The following is a 27353-nucleotide window of genomic DNA, read 5'->3' as shown; positions in this document are numbered from 1 at the left end:
TATATATAAGCAATAGTCGAAATCGCGATTTGATGTTTGATATTCAATACGGCGCATTTTGGCACCGGTAACTTAAAATCAGCTTCATTGCCAGAACCACTCTAATGATTCTTGGGAAACAATCGTCTGTTATTCCACATTGCCGATTGTGTACACTTTTATGTCGTTAACGTAAACTTCAGCACACACGTTTAATCAAGGAATCAGTATAAAATATGGACATAAGAAGTCTGGGAATAAAAAGGAAAGATTTTTATTCACGAATGAGACAATTCAATTACGTACTTGCTACACCATATTTCAGTAGAGTTTTTCGTAGGTGACCGTTTCCCATACGTTCGAAAGTTTACCGTTCAACATGGGAGCCTGGTCAATTTGTGTCTCTAGCAGTTGTATGACCACAGAATGCTTCGGTCTGTACATGGATTGCGCGTTTAGAGATTAGGCTTTGACTATATCCTTTCCAGAATTTTGCATGCGACAGCGATGAGGGAAAACAGGTGTTTGCTGGGCGTTGTTAATATTCTTAATAGAAATACTCTCGTTTTATAGGACGCAGAAGAGCGCCTGATTACAATTCAAAGTCATGAGCGGGTGTTTTCATCAAGGAAAAAGCTATCCCTGTAAATTGTTATCATCGCTTTCCCATGGGGTTCTCTGTTTTAGGTGTTCGCGTATCAAGTGGATGAGAGCATGCGTGCCCAGCCCGACTCCGAGCGCGAGTTTCGAGAAGCGTGGATTAGGGCTAAATATCTCGAACGACGGTTTGTTAGACCTTTGATATCAAATGATACCCCGGAAAACGAAACGCAGAACATCACTCGTTGGGTCGTTGCCAGATCTGGGTAAGAAGCGATTCACGCTGCACGATTTTCTGCTGATGCGGTTAACGATTCCAAAAGAAAAGATTTTTCATTTAGAATCATTGCGTCGCATAAAAATACGTACTTTGTATACAATATATATAACCATTGTATATATAAAACCATATATAATAATATAATATATATATCATATATTATATATATATATATATAACCAATGTATATAAAATTAACCAGATATATGTACACATACAATTCTGTATACAGCACGGTATGATATTATTATTGTTTACGAATCTAGTGTAGTTATCTAAGGGTGAATACATTGATGATGTTAAACATTGGATATATGGTAAAAATTTAGCAATGTAAAGTAGGTTCCTAAGAGGAAACCCAACTTGAAAGTTAGAATGCGTTTAGTGAACTTTTCGGAGAATCTAGTTATTAATGCGAATTAGCGAAAATCTCAATATTTAGTTGTTGTTTGAGGTAACACTCCGGTTAGTTTTCCCTACTTTCCTGTTTGCTGATTTTGTGGAGTTACAGACGACGCTGCATTCCTGGCAAAGGTGTGCTGGTGTTCGGGGAAGACATAAATCGAAATTGTACTTCATCTGCCCCTCAAGCACCCCCTGGCTCCTCTGAAGAGGTAATTTTTATCAAAAACAATACACATGTTGAAAAAATACTGACTCGAATATCACGTAACCTGCGAAATTAATGATGGAACTATTTTCTCCATGTATTTTCTACGTCCGTGTTGACGGTTCTTCCAGCTTTCTCATTTGATGATATATATATCGTTGACACGAGTTGACGATCGCCATGCGAGAGTGAAGTATGAGTCAAAACTTTAGCTTCTACTTGAATATATTTTGTTTTGAATTGACCGAACTTCAGGATGAAGTAGAGTTAGAGACATTCCCCATGTCAGATTTCACACCTTCTCGCCTGCTCTACGAAGCTGCGGGGGCGGACAATCTTAATGCAATGCTACATGCTCTAGCCTGTGGAGCCGAACCGAATTATCGATGCGAAGAGGATAGACTGCGTACATCATTGCACAAGGTTACCAACATCTGAATTATCCATAGCCATTTATTTCGCTAGAGACGAATAGATACGTTGTATGCGTCTCGGCGACAGTCCCTAATTACTCGAGTGTACCAATTCATAGAGATGAAACGCATTGCCCCTTACTACTGCTGACCATACCATTGCGTATGTAAATTTGATCTCTATATGCACTCACAAGTTTCTTAAAGTTTAAACGTTGTTTGGTATTCGTCAATTTGCAGGCAATTGCCGACGGCCCATGGGTAGCAGCTGCAGAATTTTTGCTACTGAATGGAGCGCAGCATACAGCTGTGGATCTAGAAGGACTCACGCCGCTGCACCTCGCTTCCAGAGCGTCGTCTGTAGCCCTCGTTGGGCTTCTTTTAAAAAAGGTTTAATCCCCCCCCCCCTTCCCCCCCTCCCCCCATAAGATCAGTAACAAGAAACACAAAGCCCCTAATTACTAAAATAGATTAGATATATTCGTCTTCGGAGTTTTGCTATCCTTCTGGCTTATTGTTCCTGTATCAGAGGCAACTTACACCTGTCTTCGTTTTTCGTATTGTCAACCAGACTAAAGTGCCAGCATTTTTCCTGCGAGCGCGCACTGGCAAAATTTCTTTGTCATTAAAGCAACCTGCCTAACATTTATACGAAAATCGTAATTAGATCAAGAATTGCTTCATCCTGTGCACGCTAGCCAAATGCTTTTCTTCGCCTGGGCTTTTCTATTTCGTCAGCCCATTGAATCGCTGTTCAAATGCGCGTCATTTGAATAGATCCTTACTTCGGCTGCGCTATCTTTATGGATGGTTATCCAAAGCAGTCATTTCGAAGGTACAAAGCCAACTACCGTTGTTACCGCCATCACCGTCAACACTTGAGAACTTTTTAGCTGCTCACAGGAGACTGTCGGATCTATTCGCGTCACATGGTCGCATTTGTGGTGATGCCAATCACAGCAACTGTCCGAGTATACTCACAGGCGCAAAGCGAGATAGTCAAATGTTGCGGTCATGAGATTAATGCAACAGAATGGCGTCGACTTCATCATCACCTCTTTAATAAAATTGTACCGAAGCAAAACGCGTGATTCATGAGAGACTGTGTACAAACACTCATCACGGCACAGCAAGGACGTTATCAATGATGATTATGATAGACATGCTCAATAGTATCTCTAGTATTTGTTTTTGATAAGGATTTCCACCCAACTTCAGCCTCTTAATACGTTTCTAAATTGCTGATGGGCATGAAATAAAGAAAAATAACTTAAAATCAACAAAATTCAAAGTTACTAATGATGTGCAATCGTGCGATCTATCAATATCTATAACTCAAACACTGAAAACGATTAGTTAAGAATACAAAAAACATGTGCTTTAGTTAAGTTAGCTTGACATCATATCTGGCATATATCCTGCGTGTTCGTTTAGAATATGATTTTTTAATCGAGCTACCGTTACAAGCGGAACCGTTTTAATTGTGAGTTGACGTAAGCGGATGGACGATTTCAGGGGGCCGACCGCGACGCGCTTGATCGTGAAGGAAATTCTGCGTTAGCCCTTGCGGTTGCTAACGGAAACGCGGAAGTAGTCACACTTATAAGGCTGGACCAGTTCCGAGATGACCTCAAACTAGAAGACTCAGACTTCAGCACTGGTGAGAATGAATTTGATCGAATATTTTTAGGCTAGTCCTCATTCATGTGAGCTTCATTCAATCATTTATATGGATTTCATCGTAATACGTAAGGTTTTCGAGTAAAAGATTATACTTAAGTATATGAAGCCGCAAAAAACGCGCATGAAATATGACTCATGTTTTTTTCTTCAACTAAACACTATGTGACCAAATAATTTCCGCTCGTGTCGTACAGATATTACGAATCTAAGATTAGACATTGGTTGCGAAGGGCTCCTACATTCAGAATAATCTATTTATTCTTCATAGAATTCATAAAAAAAAATTACCTCATATTTTGACTAGTACACTCAAGTAAGTTACCTCGAGAAGGCTTTCAAAAAACGTCGGCAGCTTTTTTTTCCACCGACAACGTTACTGCTGTTTTTTTTTTATCAATTTTGTAAAAAATATGACAAATATTTTATGCTGTCTTATTATTTGGACAGCTGCCATCTTTTAGAGATCAGACAGCGATTTTTCGTAATAGTGTTGGGTACTGAATGTGTATGTGTGGTCGCCTCTTGACAGTAGTACCATCAATGAGCCTAACAACTGGTGGACGTACCGAAATATAGCTTGTACTTTTATTCCGCCAGACATGCGGAATTCTCGATCCTCTCGCCGATAGCCCCTGATCGCTATTTACTATTGATGACCGACTGCGATGCATTCATTCCCAAATTTACTTGCCAGAACTGTTGTACCAACAACTAGAAAACAACCTCCGTAACGAACGTAAAAGTTTTTAAAACTTTTACGTATCGAACTCTAACTTAAAATAACCCGCGACTATGATTCGCCACTAATTTTGCCATTAAGCTGCGAGAGCTAAAATGTTCGTAACCTAATAACGTTTCATATCTATGTATAATTCTACCGAGTAAGTCATCCAATAGGCAAGACTGACGCCTGACTACCGTCGATCAGCAAAGGTTAATTTGCTGAGGTCTCTGAAAGAAAAGCAATATTCGTTCCTACCACAAAGCTCGTCAACTGTATAGCAAACTCAATTGTTTCTAATCAGTTGACGTCCTTATTTTGATAACCTGGCGATAACCACGGTCTGTACTATAACGGCCTGTGAGTATAGTGCACTTGAAAACGAGTAGGCCTCAACTGTTGTTTTCTACCTGTATGAATAAAGGAATGACGTGTACCATTGATGTTTAGGAAGTGCTAGGTTGTAGGAGCCACAAATAAGTCTTCAATATCATCGATCATTGCTTACGAAAGGGAAAACAGCGTATTATTCAAGTCGATTTCATCGAATGAAAAAGTTACGCTTCGATTGGTGCGTTCAGAAGGAAAAACCGGAACCCGATGCACAGCTCTTCCGCTTTCGAAGTTTGCTTGGTGGCAGTACGGCCTCATGAAACTGAAGCGAACCGGTTTTGAAGTCCGTCCTTGAAAAGACAGCAAATGCTATAGAACGGCTCGTTTTAAGACTATAATATTGTTTTGCAACTACTGTGAACAGGGAAAATTATATTAAAGTGGTTTATACTATTAGTGGCTCTAATAAAACACACGCCTTGAACAACTGCCCCGTGCCTTATGTGTCGTATTCCTATTCACTTTTGTTTGCCCCGATACGAGCACCGAGACATGAAGCCTGTTTTGCCTAGTCCGTCTAATCACCTATGACTGCTGTTGCGTTGGGCCTTTGCAAGACTCAAGCAGTTATCTAGTAGTGGGTTTTAATTAGAGACGAATGTCTAATAGGATGCCGTTAATGAAATTTTGGGACCTTCTCTGACATTTCTTTTTAATAGAAAACGAGAACGGAAGACCATGCACCTCCCAGTTGCCCTTGCATGTATCGTAGCTGATTCGATTGATGGTACCGGTGTTGGCCACACCGTAGCGCACTTACCAGCAAGTTAATAATAGCGATAATAATTTTGTCTAATAGCGAGTTATGCGATATAATCGTGACGCCTTGAACGGTAAAGTGGCTATATTCTATATTATAGTGTGATGTTCCGTCCGGCGAATCAAGTGCTCCGCCCAGTCCCGTTCCTGACCGGTTTGAAAAAGGCATTCAGGGCACCTCAAATAATTTCAAATTTCTAATTAAAATTTGATTTCTTCGTGCTAACAGTCTGTGTTCTTTTAAATCTAAAATGGCCTACATTTTCATGTTATGTGACTTTTAGACTGTCCAGAAAGCAACTAGAAATCTCTGCCAATGGATTGTTTACAAGGCCTATCAAAAGATCCTTGAAAATATCGGTCACGCAATATCCTATTTGAAAGAGGGCATCTTCTGCCTTAGCAACAAGTGTCTTTTTTGCGGAAAATAAATTGCCACAATCCTTTTTTTGTTCTTTCACCAAGACAGAAATTCTGCGTTTGGCTGATCTCCTCTTCCGCCTCAAATTTTACTCCTATATATACGTTAAAAAAAGTCTGTTGTTATCTTTCTAGTACAGCAAAGTACCAGGTTTAAAAGGCCAAAAAGGCACTGCTTTCACATTTATCGGCGGCGATGACAGGATTTTAGGATATGACAGGTAGAGCTTTACAGTCGACATTCGGAAGCAACTATTTAAGCTCGAGAATCGCTTAACCCGTATCGCCATTGTAAGCTGGCCTACTTCCTATGGCGAGAAACGGCTTCAAATTTACTGCAATAATAGAGTTCGTATTACTCTGCTACGACTAACTAATTAACCGAGAACACTTCGCAGAATCAAGACGCTCCTAATAAAATCGATTGGCGTCGACAAATGTCACGGTGCTTAATATCCTTTCATACAGGTAATCGAGAGAATTACCTTCTTCCTACATAACCGATTTTCGAAGCAATTTACCATATGGGGTGTAATACCGGATGCATGTTTACAAGAACAAAAACTTACTTTTATTCAACGTTTTGTGATCGTTCGGTAATTGATTCCAGGCGGGGACGTCTTTGAAAAGGCCTTGCGGGATTTTAGCAGTAAAGGACGAGATGCGTCGGGCAGAGCCTCCGTTCCTCCTGCCGGCGCCGCGACTGCTACCACCACTACCGCAATCTAGACGAAAGTTCAATGCTAATAATCACAATTGTCAAAACATTATTGCGAAGCGTTGCGTTTCCAGATCGCTAGCCTAGCAGACCTTCGATTTATGCCTTGGCCATAAATACAGTTGGATAGAAATCTGAAAAGGACCAGTGTCCTACGCAGTATACACAATACAAAATGGCAGCAGCTAGCAAGCCAATCATCAAATGAAGTTTCAGAAAATCGGTTTCAGCGGGACTAGCTCTTACATCGAACACATTGGACAATTTTGAAAATTTGAGGCTATTCACTACTAGCGTAAACGAAAATAATAATATAGATGAGCGTTCACGTCTAAAAGGCAGACGTTTATGAAGGGCAGTTTTGGCCTTAGAGGTCGACAGCGTCAGTTCTAAGGTGAAAATTACCGCAGTGTGGGTATACTATTATATAATATGCTGACGGGGTGAAATCTCGAACGATAACTTTTCAACCGCTCGAAACTTATTGATGATTGAGTCTTAACTTCATTACGACAATGTTTGCTTTACTGTTCGCCATACGGGATAGCAATGGCGTATGAGCTTCGGTTGATAAGACTAACCAAAATGCATAGCCCCCCGTATGGCGATTCGGATGTCGGATGCCATTATTTGCTATTGTAATTATTGATTGTCTCATTGATTTGTAGATTATTTGAATACTGGATTATTATTATGTACATATATAAGTAATGTTTCTAGCTTCGTTTTGAAGCTCACCATTGAGTCTTCGTTAATGAAACGCGATAAAGCGTACCATCGAACGTCTAGCTGCGTATGTCACATGCCTGTATGATTCAGTGGTGTGTAGGACCGTATTGAATCGCTGTTGCAATGGTACGCCGATCGAGCAGAAATACAATGAATGCAATTGTAGCCCGGTGTTTAGCGTAATAATGCGCTGGATACACTGTTGTGGGCTGCTTTCCTGGAACATCACGTTCGGCTCAGTTGTCTGAGGCCGTCCATGTAAAGGAATCAATGGAAATTTGTTGCAGGCAGTAATCCGTTTCTACAACACCCTATCTGCGTATAGGACATCATCTCTACTAGTATTAATTACGTTTTAGTGATAAATGAAACAAAATATAAATAAATAGTATAGATAAAAATCTCGCTGGGCTTCAATCTAATTAAGTGAACACAATCGTTCTCTAGGTGAGCCTTTAAGACGAATAAATTCAACTTCTTACCTTAATAACATAACTGGAACATAATAATCTGTTGCTTATCCAAACGTTACTCAGCAATCTAAAACATTTTTTTTCTCCATCGCCTTGCTCTAATACAAAAATTCCTGGTCTGTTCCGGGCCCCAAAACACACATACCAATTCGGATGCAAAATTAAAAAAGACATTAATTGTACACAAGACAACCTGAAAGCCTTTTACATATATAAATGATATGAAAACTCATATTGAAAAAATTGCATGAAAACCGAATAAAACCTTAATCGATTTTAGAAGAATGCTTGAAAGCTTCAGAGAACAGAAAAAAAAAAAACTTCTAAGGAAAAATAACGAACACTGTTTTTGAATCAGTCTCTACTAATTTAGCAGTAGACGATCACTGGCAAGCGAATATAATCTATAAAGCCTATCCGATAAGCTAATATATCCTCTTCGTTTCAAGTGCTACGTACGTACGTCCGGCACAGAATATTTGCGTGTTATCTTTTTGTTCTGAACACTATACTCTTTGTAATCTTGTCGATCCATGAAGTTTGCTTGTGATGAGGTTCCTTGCGATTGACCATTCAATCAATACTTAGGTAATAGTTAAGCATGGGCTGTTTTTTCCATCGGAACGCTCGATGGAAAGGCAGAGAAAAGCTATTAGATAGGATTGATCTTGATGATGCAAAGCGTAGATTTTTTATCAGTTAACAAAACCTGTCTTGTAGATTGCAGAGTGTAACACGAGGCGGGTAGGCTGCATAAGTGTATTTAACTTTTGAAGAAGCCTACATAACAACGTAGTAAATAATGTCGTAGGCATTTGACTTTGGTCTTTGTCACGCTAGTTGTCGTTAAGCGTGAAAATTAACATGCGCGAGAGATACACACAAAGGTCCAAATGATAAATTTACAACCCTGATAGGCTTTGCAGTTCCGCTACCATCTCCATAAGTAATAGTTAGTCGACAATGCGGTGCAAGGCTTCAAAGCCAAGGCGTCGTTACCAAGGTTAGCTAGACAGTTTCAAGAATGATCCTTCAATTGACTCGCTCGTAATAAACAGATATAGATAAACTGTAAGGTCAACGTCTGTTTCGGGCTTTGTGAAATAAATATCTGGCGTTTTTTCTAATTGAAACGTATCAGATTTCTCCCGTCTCTCACGGACCGTCCTTGGCAATAGCCATTTGCTAAGTGGCTTTGAACAACAAGACGTAAGCCGATCCCTCAAGTTAACCAGATCTGGCTGATGAGCCCCACTAGAGCGTCAGGCTGCTCAACAGAAGTGTTGTTTCTCAATGAAAATATCATAATGAGTAGTGAAACAGGAAAGCTCCTCACAGAGAACATTAAAATGGATGAAAAACAAGAGGCTACAGTGTCAGAAAAAATTAAATTCACAGACTCCTTATTTCCCTCCTCTCTTTCAAGCCGTTGTCATTCATTGCCGATTCTTTGAAAAGGCTATCGTTAGGATTCTTGATTTTGTTTCGAGTTGTAAACATACGGAAAGGACAATGCAAGTGACGTTTACGAATGTGCGAGCACGGATCTCACTATACGACAAGAACATCTATAAGATGTACTAGAGTTTTCAAGTCATTTGCTATGATGAATTGAGAAGAAATCATGCATCCACTTATCAGACAGTTGTCGTCATCTGTAGTCTGGCCGTGAAATGGCTCGTTTGTTATTGGCACGATAAGGAAACACGTGACGACATAACTGTAGCGAAATAATTATAAAGGGGTAATTAAATTTAAACCCGTTATGCTGATGGCGGGTTGGAACGCTCAACCTCGGCTTCTTATAGCTGGAGACTGTTCTATTGAATTGACCGTGCAGACAGCTGAATTAAAAACATAATAGAAAGGACTATAGTCGGAAACGCAGACGCGGCCGCGGCACTCGAAATTATCGTAAATACAATAAGCTAATTAGATAATACGGCTACGCTTTTCAACCTGAGCTAGAAAATTAGAGATAATATTCCTGACCGGGGTAGCGAAATGGGCGTACTTGCGACAATCCACAGACCTGCCGCTAATTTTGAATGATCCATTGAGAAGTACAAATATTATTTCTTTATTCAATATTCAGCAATAATCCAGGTCTAAAAAGCTTTCGTTTAGAATAATTATTATTCAACAGTTGTCTGCTCTTCTGTTGTTGCACACTAGAAAAACTCTTTATTGAACAATAAACAACAAGACAAACTACCTATGTAAAAAAAGGCGAAAGATAAATTTCTTTCGATGCGGTCGTTCTTCACAATACAATCATGTTGACTAGGAAAGATTAAGTCAGACCCGATTTAATTTTTTTTTTTTTTTAATAATTTTAAAACAGATGCGCCTTGCACGAATCGCGCAGCCATCAAAAATAAAGATTCTACCTATGAATTTATTAAGTTTACTCCAAAAGTTGTCCTCTAACATATATATATTGCATTATTACATGGTATTTACCGCGATTGTCTGTTTCTGCCATTACTCTATTATTCTATTTGGCGCCCTACAGAGTTATATGTACCTGTACGTGAAGTATGTAGTAAAAATAAATGGCGATAATTACAACTGTATGCGCCGGACTATGTTTCCTTGCACCCCTTTGTCGTCGTTTTTATCTAGAAGATTTGGTGCGACTAGAAAAACATGTCGCTGTATTGTTTCAACAACAGTTACTCTCGATTGCGGTTATCTGAAGCTTTATATCGCAAAAATCGTCTACTGCGACCGTTTCAACATTCCGAAATCATTGGAATGGAAGGGTTCCATATGGTAGATTATGGAGACGGACATCGTCAACAAAAGTCTCGATATCTACGTGTGGTCCTTTCCATCTCATGCTGAGAGTAACATCTAACCCGTGAACTTCAATAGGTTCGCGCGGTGATTCTGAGTTCCAGTAGTTAGTTGAGGTGATTTCTTTCCTTAGCCCGCGTCTGCCATTAAGTCTCAACGCAAACGTCCCGTTGACAAAATGTATGTGTTCCTGCACTTCAACGGGAATTGTATCATAGTACCGACCATTATCAATACATACTGTCATCGCTGATGGAGAATCTCTCCAGCTCACTGGAATGTCAATGGCAGTGTTTAATTCTAATACGTATCGAACATTGTTTTTGGTTAAAATGACGACGATTTCATCCGTCCTCCATGAAAGGCCCTGGTACCAACCATTTGCCAAGCAATACTCAATTTTATTAAAGAATAGGTCAAAAGCGTAAATGACCGTTTCAGGAATATCGACGACTTGCCACATCTGGCTGAATAGTTCCACTAGTTTCACACGACTTTCACATTGGTCGGGAACCTTACACCCAACTCCGAAGCCGCGATCGCCCATTATCGAGTTGTAGAACCACATGATATACTTCTTCTGCAAACATACATACGCGTATGTAGGCTCAATTAGAATGTAGTAAGTAAACGCCTGAAAAAAGGTACGGCTACAGTTACAGGTTAGACTCAGATATATCTAGGCACCCGCAGAGTGCCGAAGAAATCGAGTGAGCCATTCAAACTCACAAATGTTTGGTAGCTGAAGACAGTTTGTCTTGACCACTCTGGACAATTAAGACATATGGGCTACTGTGTCCTATATTCGAATCTTAATGGCATCTCCCACGAGCAACTGTCCAAACATATCTGTTAATATTGCATACAGATCATCTAATCTTGATAATAATAACGAAACCTGGCCGTTCTTACTAATATATACCAGGTCCTTATAATAAAGCATTTAGTAAGACACACCTACCCAAACTTTCCGCTCATCGACACGTAACACCTACATTATCTTACCGAAAGTGATTTAACGAATATAGAAATAATTAGTGCTTCCAATACAATAGATAAGTAGTTTTTCTATAATACCGGTGAATATAACATCAAAGAAAATTATTTGTATATTAATTGAGGCTTTATCATCATGTCGAAGCACAGAGCATGACGGGCGAACAGCGGAGTGTACATTGTGCGAAATGTTATCTTCTACCAATTAAAGATTAGAAGGATCGATTATTTTTCCTTTCTCCTATTATATATACATGAAGATTACCTACCAAGTTAGGATGTTTCCAGTGGTTAGCAAATAGATAGCAGATATCCGATCGAGAAGCGTCGAAAGCTTTTCTGAATGCGACTTTATCTACAGAACTGAGTTTAGGAAATCGGGTTTGTGGCCGGCGTGGACTACACCACGGTAGTTTCCATTTTGTCCAAAACTCCCGAAGACCACCCATAGTGTGAGCAATATTTGGTCGTATCTCACTTCCAACGTATTTTGTTCAAAGTGTCACTTACGTGAGCGCGCACATAAACAGAAGAACAAGCGACTGAAGGAGCACTCGTTAGTTGTGATTCACGGCGCCTGCCATAAATATGGGAATTCATGTGCTCACATGCACACACATCGTTGGTCGGAGATGAACTGAACGTAGGTTGTTACGTCTCTCAAAGAGCTTCCTTTTTCTTTAGTTCCTGACTATTACATATCGTAGCCTAATCGGCGTTCATCTGTATGGATATATAAATATACATCCTTGATGATATTGAACCGCACGACATAAGCACTGAGGACAAAAGACACTAGCAGCCGGTACAACTTTTGCACGAACGTCGCCGTTGCGCGTGACGTACAACTCCAGGACCATCCTGGAGGTCACCTATGTCGTAGTCGGCCTCATCGTCATAACTTACCGATAGGTCACGGGTGCGACTATGCATAACAAGTGCAACCTGTGCATTGTAGCATACATCGGATACTAGCCGAGTTATGCATTTCACTATTGACGCAAGAAAAATCATATGTTGTTATTGTCGCCAGTGCTGGAATAAGATATTTAATATTGACGTTTATATTTTCATTCTCCTTGCTTTTTCAACATGGTCGTACAACCATCCAGCGACGGTACGGTTCTGTAGTGTTTTCGTTGGTCAGATGCAGAGTTGAATAAAATATCACTACACTTTTCTTTTTCTAGGTGAATTTTCGCTGCATGCCACCGCGTAGTATGCTCCACAATGTAGTATCGTTTCGAAAAAGGCCTTTTTGACATTGTTTATAGACAGCATAAATGCATTCGTCATGTTCCAATTGTTCAGCATATCTAAGCTCCCCTCGGTGCATATTGCAACTCCCTTTACCATTCGTTATTTTCGATCCCTTCGTACATTTGGTCATGTCTATAAGTTCTGACACGTTCGGCAGGGCTGACCTATTCTAAATTTATCACATCTTAACTAGAAATATGAATCTGGATATTTTTCCGGAAGTAGTAACACCGACATGGCGAGGAACCTGCGATCAGTAGTCGAAGTCGTCTGTTTTGTTACATCGTTCGAAACTTATGACCCAGCATATTTTACCCGCACGTGACATACGTGCCCTCAGCTTCCGCAACTCGTCATTTCCCTTATGCCTTTTATGCTCTTCGTTGTTCCTCAAGATGTTTCTGGCTGCCTCCAAACGAGGCAATCGCTTCTTTGAATATGTGAATTCTTTTGTCCCAGTGAGGCTCGGCATGACGGGCATAAAGTACACAGGTGTTTTGATGCATAGGTACACAACTGGGTAGTTTCGCCATTGCATCAGTGATTTTAATGGCGTCCCAGCCCGCAGACTACAGGTCGCCGCGTTTTTCTGGCACGTTTTCTACGGTCCCGTGTTAAATATGTTTTATGCTTCATCCAGTTAGTCTTAAATTAACTTGTGGGCTTTAAGTAATGTGAGTTCGAACCCGTTAAAAAATATATTGAAATATCGGATAAGAACATGCGCGTTTTTCCCCAAAGATGCCAACATTTAACATACGCGTACATATTTTTACTTGTAAATCACGGTCTCGCATATTGATTCGGCAACTTGTTATTGCCATTCGTGGGCCGGAACCCGTTCGTACCCATTACAGTTTCCTGGTACTGGATGATGTACTTTTTCTATGAAATAGGTATAGACAAGTAGAAGCATCTCGGTAGAATTATATGATTTCGGAGCATATTGAGGAAGTTTGTTAGCTTTTCAAGGTTAGAAACACTGATGGCGGCAAGGGTTCCCTGAATCCAGCTGCTACCGTATAATAAGCATAACAAACACGCAACTAATCTTCCCAACGTGGAAATGATAAGCAACCATATTACTTGTTCTCGGCATTAACACTTGAAGAGGCGACTGTAGATTTTCATATAGAAACATGAGGTAATTGTTTGTCCGATATTTGCTTAAATTCCCTTCTTTCTCACGGGTACACTATATCCAGGCAGGATTCAAGAACGGGGTCTAAGAAACTTGATAGATTGACAAATGTTTATGCGATTTTCTCTGTTTAACAGGCGAAGGATGGAAAAACATTTCGTTAATTATTTTTTTGTTGAGCGGTTGAACGGTTAAAATTAGTGACGGCGATAAACTAAAGCTAACCTCGAAGCACGAACCCCATATTTCATTTAAGTACTTTTTAGACGAGTATAAACTTGTTCTCATATTAGTAGTATCAATGATAGCAGAAATTTAACGCTTCTCTATGGTACTCTGCGTGCGCTATTGATGCACACATGGCCCTGCACCGAAGTGTGTATTGAAGAGCATTACGTAAGTTTCAGAAAGAGAACTCGTTCTAATTTTACTAACTGATATCATCGCTAACTAAGATATGTACCCCGTTAGTTACCATTCGATTACTCGTTACTTCCTAATGTTAATCACAAAAAATGGCCAACATCCTTAGCGAGCTTAGGCCGAAAGACTGACAAATTTGTGGAACTGTATGGCAAGTGTGAAGCCGAATTTTTAGTTTTATATCTCGCCGAGCCAATGCTTTAGCATATTAGGTTTGCTTTTTATTATTCTATTGCTTAATGATGAATTTATACCATTCTACATATAAGTGTGAGTATACATACATGTATACATACACATAATATTAATACATATAAGTATGGCAATCTTCATTAGATTACGAAGGAATTACAGATATATATATATATATATATATATATTTCCTTTTGGGGGGCCTATGTAGCAACGCTATGACGCACTATTGGTGCACAAGTATCGTCGCTATAAAATAGAGGTGTTCCTCAATTTCTCAACTTTACACACCATTTCGATATTTATCTCTTTCGACGACTGATACTGTCTGTCGCTAAATTGAAATGATGCGTATGTACCTACTGACTACAATTTAGCATATAGTTGAAGCTTGAAAATGCCAATAGGAACAAACAATTTCAAATGTTGCCGCGTTTACCCTTCCGCAAAACACTGTCTACTATGGTAAGCGACTATGGACCAATGGATCTGTCGATGTAATTAAAGTCGCATGCTACGGAATATGCAAATTATAGAAAGAACAACGAATTTCATAGAAGGCAGAAGAAAAGCAGATAAAATTGTCATTTAGCACATATCTATGTTTTGTTGATATCCGTCTGTGTAGAACATGATCTCCGATGTATTGGTAATAGCATCATATGAGCGACAAAATACAAGTCTCAAAATTGCCAGTTTAATGAAAGCTGTTATATTCCACCGATCCTAATTCTTCGACTCAGCATACCTGCGTGTCCGACGATGACAACAAACTGGACAATCGCAACAAAGATGTTCAATAACTTTTATACGTATCTTGAAGTATATGACTGGCTAGTTACATTTCGCCCAAGCGAGGACGATTACTTGACAGAAAATGGCGATTGCGATGACATGTTAGTCGTTCGATGGGCTAATTTGTTGATGCACGCCGACTCACTATACAACCGAGTCTATCAATATCTATTTTACAGCAGTTTACTTAGATTTGAAAGTACAGAGAAGCAGATTGTCTTTTCGTCTTACTCTTTCAGCTCATTGACCCACGTTGACCCAGCTTGTCAGCTCAACCTTTTCAACCACTACCTCGATCAATCAAGTCACAAGGGCCTCTCTTCTAGTTAGACCAAACGGAAGTTACGGAACCCCCATTCGTCATCTGACAGGCTCGTATGTACAGCAGGCAATATGTACATGTGTGCCAGTCATATACATGTATAGATGTGCAAGTAAAAACGAAGTTTTCGTACAGCATAGAGCTGACAAAGAAAAAAAAACCATTGTAGAGCCTAGATATGCGCTAGTGACTGACATGCTAATTTGGCACTCGCATGACTTAGGAATATATCCAGCACCATCCGCTGTAAGAACTCGAATGAATGTGCGGATGCGTTTCCTGCGAGTTTGTGAGCAGGTTTTCCGTCCACTCGAAATCCGAATAGAAAGTGCAAATGTTGCAATTTCCTCTTAAAAAATCGCGCGAAAAGTTCACGGATGGGCAAGTAGTTTGATTTTCTTCACTTTCTTTATCCCAAATCTGATATATTCTCCTAATGATGGATGCAAAGAAAGTCTAAAGCAGTTTAAGCTCATTTATATTCGCTTCTGGTTTGTATGTGAGAAAAGAATGATTGAGCTCGATTCTTGGGAGCTCGATAAACGTCTGAAGGCTTCTTTCCAGTAAGCAAACATTGTGGCAGTATTTATCACAGTATGTTAACATGCTCAGATGCGACCTATCAGGGTCTCGCATATAGCCGACACGATATGGTCTAAATTGGCACAAGTAACCACCCTTTAGATCCATAAAAATATACAAAAACTATGGAAAGTGGTATCTACTTTCGGCGTTCGAAGTAGATGCTAAGCTTGATTTCGCAACCGCAACCTATTCCTAAAATGTTTACAGGCTTGTAAAATATATTATTCGCCTAAGTGACTCTAGGCTAGTAGGCTCAGTGTTGCTTTGCGTGTTATCCTCATTACAGGGCTATCATTGCAACTCCATCTTTCACTGCTGTTTCAGGTTAGCAGGGTCCCGTTGATTACATCGATGCGTGAAGTGCAAGAAGTTTCAGCTCTCTGATGGGACTCATTTTTGAGATAGACAAGTAATTTCGGGTTGACGACTTTTTTCCGACCGATTTTTCGACGGCCTCAGAGCGGGTGAATTTGTTGAGGTAATTATGAAATGCCGTATATGAATGATGCCTGTATTAACGTGAGAGAAACAACTGAAGCATTTTCGGGTATTCTGTAAGTTAAGAGTGTTTAACTTTGTAGTCATCATATTTTGCTGTACCCACGCAGATACGGTTTCATCACTCAACTTGAGGGCGATAATTGAGCGAAAAACAAGTGGTTTCTTTCCCTATATGGGAACAGACTGCCCTAGGGTGGAGATAGAGCAGTTTCAAGGAAAAATAAGGCTGTTAACTTATGGCAAACTGATCTTCATCTTCCTTAGTTGTTTATTCTTAAAACTATGGTAAGCTAAGTATTTCTAAAAATCATAAAAATCATCATAAAAAAAAAACAGTATAAGTATACTGTTTAGCGTAACAAGATTAAAAACTTATAATATCGCCCAGCAGACGTACAAGCTGGCAACTACACCTGTCGTTATGCATTATTAGAAAATGTCTGTAGCGTGCGTCAGTCGCAGACCGCGGCAGTTTACACACCCACATTAGTAAACATACAGTGCCAATCGCCTGAACAAAGAAAATAGATAATACCTTTCCGAAATATACGGAAGCTGTTTTCGCAGCTGTTTCTCCGCTTTTAAATCTACCATGACATCAATTTGCCAGACAATTTGCTAGATAATCCATTGTAACTACTCGTAATCAGGAAAAAAACTTTGTTCCCAACACCATGTACAATTATTCGTAGAGTTCTACCAAAATCAGTAATCAACAAATAGCAGCAATCACACACATACAACGCCTTGGTAGCTAGCGTACTCATAGAGAAAGACGATCATTTTATGCACAGTTACCTATAAATTGAATTTCCCAGTAGTGCTCCAAAAGAGGTCACCGCGATTATCGTTGCAAAAACCGCTACTTACTTTCGGCAAACCTCAAGTCATCTCGAACCTTTAGTCGAGCACGTTTGTCGTCTGAGATCTCTCCAATCTACTATAATTTTCCCACTAGCTGACAGCGGGCTCCATTCAGGATACTTCCCGAAGTGTGCCACATACGACATTATCTGATCCCGATAGTCTGAGTGTTAAGTTCTGACGACGACTGGCTACACTAACCACGATTAGCAGCATCGCAAGTCTAGAAAAAGTTTAGGTTTCCAAGCTAATATTCGCTGCATATACTAACAATTACAATACAACGGCTACAGATAGAAGACTCACGAACATACCGAAGCTTAGCTTGCTGGGAACAGTTCTGCTGGCATATTTCACTAAAGATAGGCGAAAGAGAGTTGAATAACGACTGGCACTAGTATTTTGCTACATAAAATACTAATCGAAATGTATAAATTGAAAGCTTCCAAGTGTAATAGCATTTAGCAGGTAGCCATTATAATTGCTCAGCAACATCTTGCAATTCGGTTGGCGTCTGCTATGACAAATAACCGATAGAGTGAAGAGTAGTGTAAAATCGATATGAAGTCGCTCTTTGTGAGCGAAGATAATGAGTGTCCTCCCTATAATAAATCCACTCCTGTTGAATCAAATAATATCCCTACAGTGTGCTTGTTTCTGATCCCTTACAACTGATAAGTCAGCATCTAGTATTTCTATACTAATTCTGTTCAGGTTTTGCGGTGTTGAATAGAACTTCCCGACTAAACCTGTAGCAGGTCCTAATATTTATTCATTCGGGTGGATGGTTGAATTTACTAAGTAGATATATATACATATAAGCTTCATATACATATAAGTGTAGTTGCCAATCCCCCGATCGAGGATGTCTCCATCTAATAGAACACTTTGATCTGAAGTACTGTGTTGAAAATAATCATAGATTCGGAAACTCTATTTCTCAAACCCCGACAACATTGAATGGAGCGGGAATTTTAACCTTCGCATTATGCACAGGCTGTAGCTGTTGATCCATCAATAATCCTATACTTACTTCACCGGCCTGGATTCATTGTTGGACTGCTGCTACTTCGAACAAAGGCATTGACTTGGATCTTACGGATCAGTTTTTGATTCGTAAACTGATGCGTAAAAGATCCTGAATACAAACTATGTAGAAATTGGAAGACAAATTTCGATATTAGATTGCGGTTAGCACGTACCTGACCTGTAGGTTGCGTATCGGACCATTACTTGAAAGTGAGCGTGAGAACTTGAAGATTATTATTATTTTTATGCAAATTAGTGACTGACCTAATATAATTGGTGACCTGTTTTTTTCTTAATGGGCACCGACTTATTATTATGCTGCGAAGACAATATAGAAGCTCATTTGTGGTACCTTATTTGTTTAATAATTGACTCTACGAGTCGCTATCAATCGCTGTTGCTTGTCTGCTGTTATGGGGCGTCTTATGCTTATAGGAAAAAGAGCACCCTACTATTTTAACGCAAAATTAAGATGCTTAGTAGCGATTTTTAGACCTTTTTACGTATTTTATTTCTCATCTTTCATCCAAAAAGGTGCTTTTCGATATTTTCGTTTTGTAACTTCAGTACGTGTCAAAAGCCCAATGTGGTCATTACAGTTTTGTTCTTGACAATAATCTGTGCAATATTCAGAAATCGTACCGTACGCGATCACATCACATTTGCGCGTACGGTCCAATGAACCAGTTAACTTTCGAGGCGTCGCATAAATCCGCTGCCACTTAATCAGTCGTCAAATAATCGAAAATTTGATAGTGATAAAGAGTATGCAGGGCTATTACTTTCCGCGTAGGAACAAATAATACGTCTGAACTTTAATATTACTAGAAACTATCTTTCTCATGTGAAACTGCTCGACGCAAATTGCCAGTGAACAAGTTATATATATGTATATATATATATATTTGTTCGTAAGGAAAGTTGCGTATTTCTTTAAGAAAATACCAGGCTCGCACTATTTCACGTACCGCATGTTTCATTATTGCACGTCTATTCCTAAACTGTCTATTTTGAACTTCCACCACAGAAAAGCGACCCTCCTTGAACAGTGCCTTAGCAAACAGTGGCCGATGGAATGAGCTCTGTACTATACTAGACTCTACGAACGAGCATTCATTTATAATTGGATTGTTCAGTATTCCAAGCATGTTTTCCAGTATATACTTTTATCTAAGATAAATTGAGCCAACACCCCGATAATTTTCCGTTTATCGATGCTGCACGCAGCGGCGTATTCAATAAAATGAATGAATTTACATGCGTTTTTTTATGCCCCCGTGAATTACTCACATCTTTATGCATATCTTACATTTGTAATCACCGGAACGCCCATCAAGTTTATATACAATACATACACACACGTAATATTTGTAATATAGATTTTTATTTACTTATATGTATTTTAAGAGCTCATGCTTTTGCATATTTCAACATCGTTCTGCACAACTGTGTGCTCGTTATTTAAGAATAGATTAATTCAACGATATGTTTCGGGCTTTGTATTTGTACCTAGACATACAATTCAGAAAAAGAGACTTCACCGACCTTTAAAAAGTTTTCATACCCCTTCTCGCTTCTTATAACAAGGTCACCATCAGATCCTATCTACCGCCCATCTAGCTATCTGTATATATTTACCTATATCCATCTATCTATATCTACCTATATCTAGCTATCTATATATATCTACCTATATCCATCTACCTATATCTAGCCATCTATATATGCCTACCTACATCCATCTATCTATCTATACCTACCTATTTATTATAGACATACGTGATTTCTCTACCACTTTCCTTACACTCAGTCGTAATATATTAACCTGTGGGCTTCTAATTACATTTATATATAGATCTCTCCCTTCTGATAGTAAAGCAAGCTCGCGAATTTAAACGAGTTCTTCTTCAGTCGCATACTATGGCGAAATCAATTAACCAGCGCCCTTAACCTAGCTTGATCTTAACAAAGACCTAAAAATTACGAACTTTGCCAATGCGATTCACCACCAACGTCCAGACTAAAGACGTCCGACAAAATGTTTCTCGAATCTTGATGTCATCACTGTCACCAGTCCATTAGTATGACAAGTCTTCAGCAATTATCACCGCATAGAACATACACACAAGTGTCGGAGGGTATCGATGATCCGATTGGCCGATCAAATCACAGATGAAAGCAGCACCGCGATGCGTCGTTATAAATGCGTTACTTCGCTGGCGCGACTGCAGTTGCCACAATATACTGGCATCTTTCCATAATTTCTAATCTCTACACAGTCTCACAGTAATGACAATGTCATATGGCAATATCACATTACCCATAATACAAATATCTACAAAGAAAAAATCAAAACTGGTGATATAGTCACACAACAATGGGTAACCCTATGACCAGACATTTCCTTTAAGCAACAGTTGGTTGTAGGTAATCCTATTTGCACATTTCTATGTCATCAATATACTCCATATATCTACCTGACCGATTAAGCGGACGAGAACACTGTTTAGATACTACACGTGTCGTCTTACTGGCGCGGCTTGACTTCCATGAGTTCAACGGTGTATCACGTACTCCGATTCCCGTCATAGCCACTTGAAGTATAAACTAGGTGTATAACGGTTTGTGTTGTGTAGATTAAAATCAATCATTTATTTAGGTCTGTTTTTTAGGTAGCGTCTCAGCCTTTTTGCTACCGCAGTTGATCATGATGTTGACACAGGAACGAGTAGGCATTTATTATTATCATCATCAAATGGCTTTGGAAGTTTTTTTTTCACTACTGATTCCCAGATCTTGAAACATGATAAGGCAGGCATAATTACGCTTGGTGCTGACCTAGAAACTGGCATCGGCCATGAGAGAGATCTGCTTCGATGACTTTTCGTTACCGTCGACTGATCGTTGGCCGCAATTAGTCTATTAAAACACCACCCGAGACTTAACTTCACAGGGCGTGGAAGAGGAAACGGGAGTAAGAACATACTAAAACGTGTCCACGCGTGTTCCGCAGTTGTCAAATCTTACGTATGTGGGCGTTTCGCTGCTATACGCTACTGAAAATCATCACCATTTTCAGGAATAGGTAAAGTAGTCAGGACCCTTCCTTTCCACTGATGATTTTGACTACACGTGAATAACACCACATATAATTGTAATAATTTGGGTGACTTGACACTCGGAAATCTTTAGGTAAATCCCTGTAATCCAGCGTGATGTTCAGCCGGTCACGGCCGCGGATGCTCATCAGAGCGCCCGTCGCTTTCTCGAGTCAATTATGCTTCCTGTCGCTGCAGTCGCTACACGACTATCAACCACAGCAGGAATATACAGGCTAGCCAGATGAACAACTTCGACACGAGCTGGTCCTGCATATTAAATCAACGAAACAAAGCAAACGACATGATACACGAGGAACTTCCCAGCATCAGGAGCCGTCAGCGACGGCAGCATTAAGTCACTGTGATTCTTGCCAATTTTCACAAATAACAAAGACCCATGGCAGTCTACGATTTTATTGCGATGACAACAACAATAAGAATAGCAAACAAATTACAAAAGTACGTAACAACAAACAAGACAACACAAGTTTAAGACGAAAACAGTAAGAGATGATGACAGATTGATGCAGCAATAACGATATCAGCAAAATGAGTATAAAAAGCAGCGTTCAAGGGTCTAACTTCGATATACTTCTAAGCGAAAATACACGAAAATGCCTTCTTTCTTTTTTATCATACACATACAGGACGTTCAAAAAATTACGCCATTCTGAGCAAGATTCACTTTGATGGTCCCAATAGTAGCCTTCTATGCAATCTGATTTTGATTCAAGTTCAGATAAACTATAGTGGCGTCTATGTGAGCAAAAAAGACACGACCTCAAACGTTGCTCAATATTCTGAATGACCAATGCAATATCGTTGTCTGAATTTCAATTTGCGAAATAATGCATGAAAGATTATTTTGTAAACCGCCAAACGTAGTCCAATCTGCAACGGATCGCCTAACTCTTTGCACACCCAATAATATCATACCGTATCGATGGCAAGAAATATAATGAATGTAAAAATAATTTGGAATCAAAATATTCCTGTCATACCTAAAAAAACACTTTTGATAGGTTCCAAAAAACATTCCAAATTTTTATAGAGAGCTATACCGAACCGAAAAGTGAACCTATCGTAAATGTTGCGGTACAAACTGGGCAGGAAATTATCGCTCGATACTCTCGAGATTGCTGATGAAATCTTTCTGTTTATATCATAACGCTGACGTTATCTAGCTCCTAGCATAAGCAGAAGAGCTTTAAATAATTTGAAACAACTTTGTCTCAATTGGCAAATGCTTTAAACGCCAGAATGCTTGTAGCATAACGTTCGTTTTACTCATATAAATCAGTGTAAGCAAAATTGCTTTGATTTCATGTCAGTTTGTTACTGTAAAGCCAGCAGCGTTGTTTCGAATTATTTTCATTAACGTAGTCGTTTTACTACCAGTGAATAGATTAGCCTATGATACAGCAGATTCGCATACCTACCATCATTACCGTCTCAGCCGAGTGGAAATCAGGTCCAACAGGACCTGCCTGCCGTTCGCCCGTCATTGGTACACTAAAGTTGAACGTGGAGGCAAACAGTGTAAAGGGAAATCCACCTAAAACCGGTAAATAAAACAGGAGCATAATAACTTAGTTAATAAGTTATTACCTAGGCTTAGCTTCGTATAAGGATCTAATTATGCTTCATATATAAGGGACTAACTAAAATAATATATAGCTGCAGAAAGGTCGTACAAGAGCTCAATGTTAATGATTTGGTAAAACGTCAAAGATGATCGAGATATAATCAAAAATATCAAACACGAAAACATTACGAATTAGTAAAACTGGTTACCAATTCCGAAGTTCATTTGCAAGTTCGATGTATCTCCAAATCCAAAGTGGGGTGCTTCAGCGCGCGACGTAGCTTCCGGTTCAGTTCGCTGTCCGGGTGGTCGGGGAGGCATCCTATCCCGAGGGTCCTCCTTCGATCCGCCACGCCCATAGATAGGAATTACCTTGTCACGACCAATGCCGGCTTTACAGACAGGACACACCTGTCCCAAAATTAATTAACAGGAGCAAATGGGACGAAAAACCGATGCAGTCATTCTGTTATTGTATAATGTCACGCCATAAGTAACTGATTACTTAAGCAGCTGGCAAATTAATAATTATGAAAGAAACATTAGATTACGATGCTATTATTCGAAAAGGCATTCGAAATTAATCTTTGGGGTAAATTTTGTAGGACCTGAAAACTAACATCTGTTTCTCGTCACATAGGACCCGACATTTGATAATCGGCTCACGTGAACACTAAGATAATACTTTAATACCATTGCCCATTTCGTCGGAGCACTACAGACCTTCGAACTCAATGGTAACGAATAAGCATAATAAAATAGGCAAGTTAGCTATAAGAAGGTTTCCAAATCGGCTTCAACTTTCCATCTCTAGCGGGCCCTGGCTAATGATTCACTTTGTTGATAAGCACAAAACGTGGCTTACACGTAAATTTGAAGCTCGACATTCATTACGGCATGATAAAGACACATACATCAATATTGCGTCATCCCCGTGAAAGCCGTCCGGTTTATGAGTTTGGTGAAATGTAGAAATTCCGAAGTATCGTATTTTTTAATTCCAGTTTAAAACATTTTATCGGTACGACTAATACTCTTAGTTGTACCGAAATATACATTTTTTGGTTTCGGTAGTCGGACCGAAACCTTACTTACGATGTACTAACATATCCTAGAAGAGTGCCGACCTCTATTATTTAATTTATTATTATTAATCAATTGCATCGCTAATATGATATAAAGAGCCCAGGTTGAAGATTTAAGCCGTAATGTAATAACAAGAACAACAACGTTGCATTGTTTTGGATCGATTATAGTGTGCCTGCAGCATTGTTTAAATTTTACACAGCATAAATAGATAAAGTTCATTGGAGACCTTTTACTTAGTTCAAATAAAAATAGTTTTACTACTTAAGATATATCGCAGTCACATCAAATAAACTGCGCATTTTATATATCAAAGCAGTTCAGTAACACTCCAACCGCTGTCTTCTAGCACAGACAACAGCCAGATTTATTGCAACCTAGCCCTCCCAATCCCTGCCAATCCTCTCCGTGCTCTAAGATCGAAAATTTCTAACGGAACTCATTTAAAACATCAATATTGACTCCATTTTGTTGCTACACCGATTTCAAAACTCCCGCCAACGTTTAGTTTATTCCGCTATATTATCGGATGGTCTCAGTTTTTTAGGCGAGTGATAATAAAATGCTTAGCAATACACAGCTTTTGTGATCTTAGCTATGGAAAAAAAGTTACCAAAGTTTAATTTGTCATGCAACATTTACTGGTCAACTCCACACTGAACATTACTATATTCTCCACGTGCAATACTATTATAATCATTCATCAATACTATTGTTATAAAATTATTACCGGACGCTGCGGCCGTATTTCAAGCCACTGATGAAGACATGGCCAACAGAATAGATGGCCGCAAAGACTGATCACAGCATCGCGCGCCGTGTCCAGACAAATATTACAATCGAATGACTCTTCGCCGGCGGCTTTACTCCCTGTGCCCCCATCAGCGGTTCTGGCCATAATGAAAAGCGAAGAAACACGTCGGAAAATGATTGAGGTCAAAAAATATATGGTCACTTTCATTAAACACTTCCTGGCGTCTGTAGAATAGGGCTGGCTCCAAGCAGCCAGACAGATAGCCAAACAGAGACGTAAAAGACGCTACACTATAGTATGCGAAAGCGTCTTTACGTTCAAGTATGTTGGCGTGATGGAAGACACCTTGTCCCAGTTTTCCAATAATGTTATGGCAAGTCGTCGCAATCGTATTTGCAATGGGCGTAAAAAACTATAATAGTAATTCTATTCACCCACATACAGTTGTTACTTTTTGCACATATAGGAACGATTGGTTCTCCAGATAAATTATCCTACTGTTGCTGTAGCTTCGTTCCACTATATGGACTCTTTATCCTTCGATGAATTGTAGGTTCTTGTCACGTCAACAATTTCCTTTGTCGTAAATACTGCGTGACCACACACGCACACGCAGGCACACGAGTGTGTTATTGTTCCTATAAAGTCGAGTGAGCAAGTCGGTCTGCAAGAGCGAAGCTCAGTCAATAACAAGTCACCACCTTAGCTGTTCCTCTAGAAAAATTTGTATTACGGAATTTCTTGCAATTACGTTGGAAATTTATTAATACTGGTTTATGACACTATGATAAGGCGAAATTGAGGAAAGATGTCCTCCACAGCCCACGATTCGGCACTTCTGAATTCCACAGACTTCCTCGTAGAGCCAGTAATTTTCCCCAGGGTCGTTCGTTTGAGTCAAGTGGTTAGTAAGCACGCTGAGAGCAGTCAGCTGAGCGTAATAAGAACAGATGCGAAGTCACTATACGTAGAACTATACCGGAGGATAGCTGCGCCGCTTGCATCTAGGCCAATCAACCCCTTTTTTGTTAATCTAAGCACATTCATTACAGGTATGCCCCCTTGCAAACCATAAGAGCGCAATGTGACGTGTGCAGAAGGACAATTCTAGCTGCAATTTTCGAATGATCGCACTGTGCCGCTACATAAACACGTATGACCATTAGTTTCGTTTTCTTTTTTAGCGAGTTCCAATGACATCTCTAAAAATGTCGTTATGACACGCCACCATATCGCTTTCCAATGGAATTGGCTCTTAACGTTTCAAGTACTTAACAGAAAGCAGCTGCAGCGACGATGCGCCATTTCTCCGTCAGCTCAGCTGCTGCAGCCGACGGCGCTACCAGTATCTGTTCAGTTAGGAACTGCCCAGTCGACGAATGTCGTGTAACGGCACCGAACAAAGTATAATTTGGCGACCCTGAAGCACTCTTGCCAACAGGAGCAGTTGATATAATGAACTTTTTGAATATTGTTCTTAGCTTGTGGAGACTATTCTGCTTATTCGAGCAGCGAAGCCGTCGTGTCCCTATAGGAAAACAGCAAGCTTTCCGTTTCGGCAGCCTTTTTGGTCGTAACGTAAATGGATTCGATGTCGAATTTTAGCCGTTCAAATTCACGCGGTTATACTTAGCACACAGCACAACAAGTACGCACAAAAACAAGCCTGATGATCACAAAAAGTACACGTAGACTACAGACACGCAGGAATGTGCTGCCAATGTACAGCGAATTTCCTAATACGCAATTTGCCGTCGAATCAGCCATACACTAATCAGCGTTGTAGATTGTTAACGGCGATTCGAGCGAGCCATTGGAATCTGTGGCTGTGATCACTCTAGACACGAGTCACACCTAACCAGAGCCTGTGTGTACGTACAGCGGAGGTACGACCAACGGCAAATGGAATATTGTCTTGGTTACGGGCTAGCTTCCTTGTACCACACCACTGAAACACCTTAGGTGGTGCCTATGTATATCTTCTTCTGCCTGATTAATGTTTGTACAAAACCTGCAACTATCATATCACTATATCAGGGTAAGCGGCGAGTGCGGTTGCAGCTGCGATCAACAGATATCCGTAGGCTGTAATCGGTTACTCCTCTTAGTCAAACTGGGCAAAATCCTCCCTTGACAACAACA

The 27353-nt window shown here is 39.8% G+C and overlaps 3 protein-coding genes and 1 long non-coding RNA gene across 10 annotated transcripts in view; 2 read left to right on the top strand and 2 right to left on the bottom strand.

Moving 5' to 3' along the window:
- The window catches only part of CenB1A (Centaurin beta 1A), a 28221-nt gene extending 19967 nt beyond the window's left edge, over nucleotides 1-8254 (top strand). For 4 of the 5 annotated variants that reach the window (XM_022841695.2, XM_022841693.2, XM_022841691.2 and 1 more), the window contains 6 exons: nucleotides 667-845; nucleotides 1365-1473; nucleotides 1725-1892; nucleotides 2123-2272; nucleotides 3398-3542; nucleotides 6469-8254. In XM_022841695.2, coding sequence (XP_022697430.1) covers nucleotides 667-845; nucleotides 1365-1473; nucleotides 1725-1892; nucleotides 2123-2272; nucleotides 3398-3542; nucleotides 6469-6587 — 870 coding nt within the window. In that variant the 3' untranslated portion in view covers nucleotides 6588-8254. The remainder of the gene's footprint in view (nucleotides 1-666; nucleotides 846-1364; nucleotides 1474-1724; nucleotides 1893-2122; nucleotides 2273-3397; nucleotides 3543-6468) is intronic. The other variant, XM_022841692.2, reaches the window with a different exon arrangement.
- A 1682-nt stretch (nucleotides 8255-9936) lies between these two features.
- LOC111265215 (uncharacterized) lies at nucleotides 9937-12485 on the bottom strand. 2 transcript variants are annotated; one of them, XM_022841699.2, is made up of 2 exons: nucleotides 11843-12485; nucleotides 9937-11211 (listed from the first exon to the last, which is right to left on the bottom strand). In XM_022841699.2, the coding sequence occupies exons 1-2, from the start codon at nucleotides 12020-12022 to the stop codon at nucleotides 10528-10530; spliced, it is 864 nt and encodes a 287-aa protein (XP_022697434.1). In that variant the 5' UTR covers nucleotides 12023-12485; the 3' UTR covers nucleotides 9937-10527. The 2 variants fall into 2 exon arrangements, with proteins under 2 accessions (XP_022697434.1, XP_022697435.1); XM_022841700.2 differs by having other exon boundaries at nucleotides 9937-11157; nucleotides 11843-12476.
- Nucleotides 12486-15236: 2751 nt separating this feature from the next.
- LOC147752847 (uncharacterized) lies at nucleotides 15237-18293 on the top strand. The gene is made up of 2 exons (XR_015312983.1): nucleotides 15237-15759; nucleotides 16616-18293. It is a non-coding gene; the product is annotated as an uncharacterized LOC147752847 (long non-coding RNA).
- An 874-nt stretch (nucleotides 18294-19167) lies between these two features.
- Nucleotides 19168-27216, bottom strand: LOC111265228 (E3 ubiquitin-protein ligase RNF185). 2 transcript variants are annotated; one of them, XM_022841722.2, is made up of 4 exons: nucleotides 25188-27216; nucleotides 23581-23782; nucleotides 23226-23341; nucleotides 19168-22053 (listed from the first exon to the last, which is right to left on the bottom strand). In XM_022841722.2, exons 1-4 carry the CDS (start codon nucleotides 25416-25418, stop codon nucleotides 21985-21987), a joined length of 618 nt encoding a protein of 205 aa, XP_022697457.1. In that variant the 5' UTR covers nucleotides 25419-27216; the 3' UTR covers nucleotides 19168-21984. The 2 variants fall into 2 exon arrangements, with proteins under 2 accessions (XP_022697457.1, XP_022697458.1); XM_022841723.2 differs by having other exon boundaries at nucleotides 23235-23341.
- Between the last annotated feature and the right edge of the window lie 137 nt (nucleotides 27217-27353).

Source organism: Varroa jacobsoni, unplaced genomic scaffold, assembly GCF_002532875.2.
Source record: "Varroa jacobsoni isolate VJ856 unplaced genomic scaffold, vjacob_1.0 scaffold_945, whole genome shotgun sequence".
NCBI lineage: Eukaryota > Metazoa > Arthropoda > Arachnida > Mesostigmata > Varroidae > Varroa > Varroa jacobsoni.
This window is presented reverse-complemented; position numbering and strand designations above follow the sequence as displayed.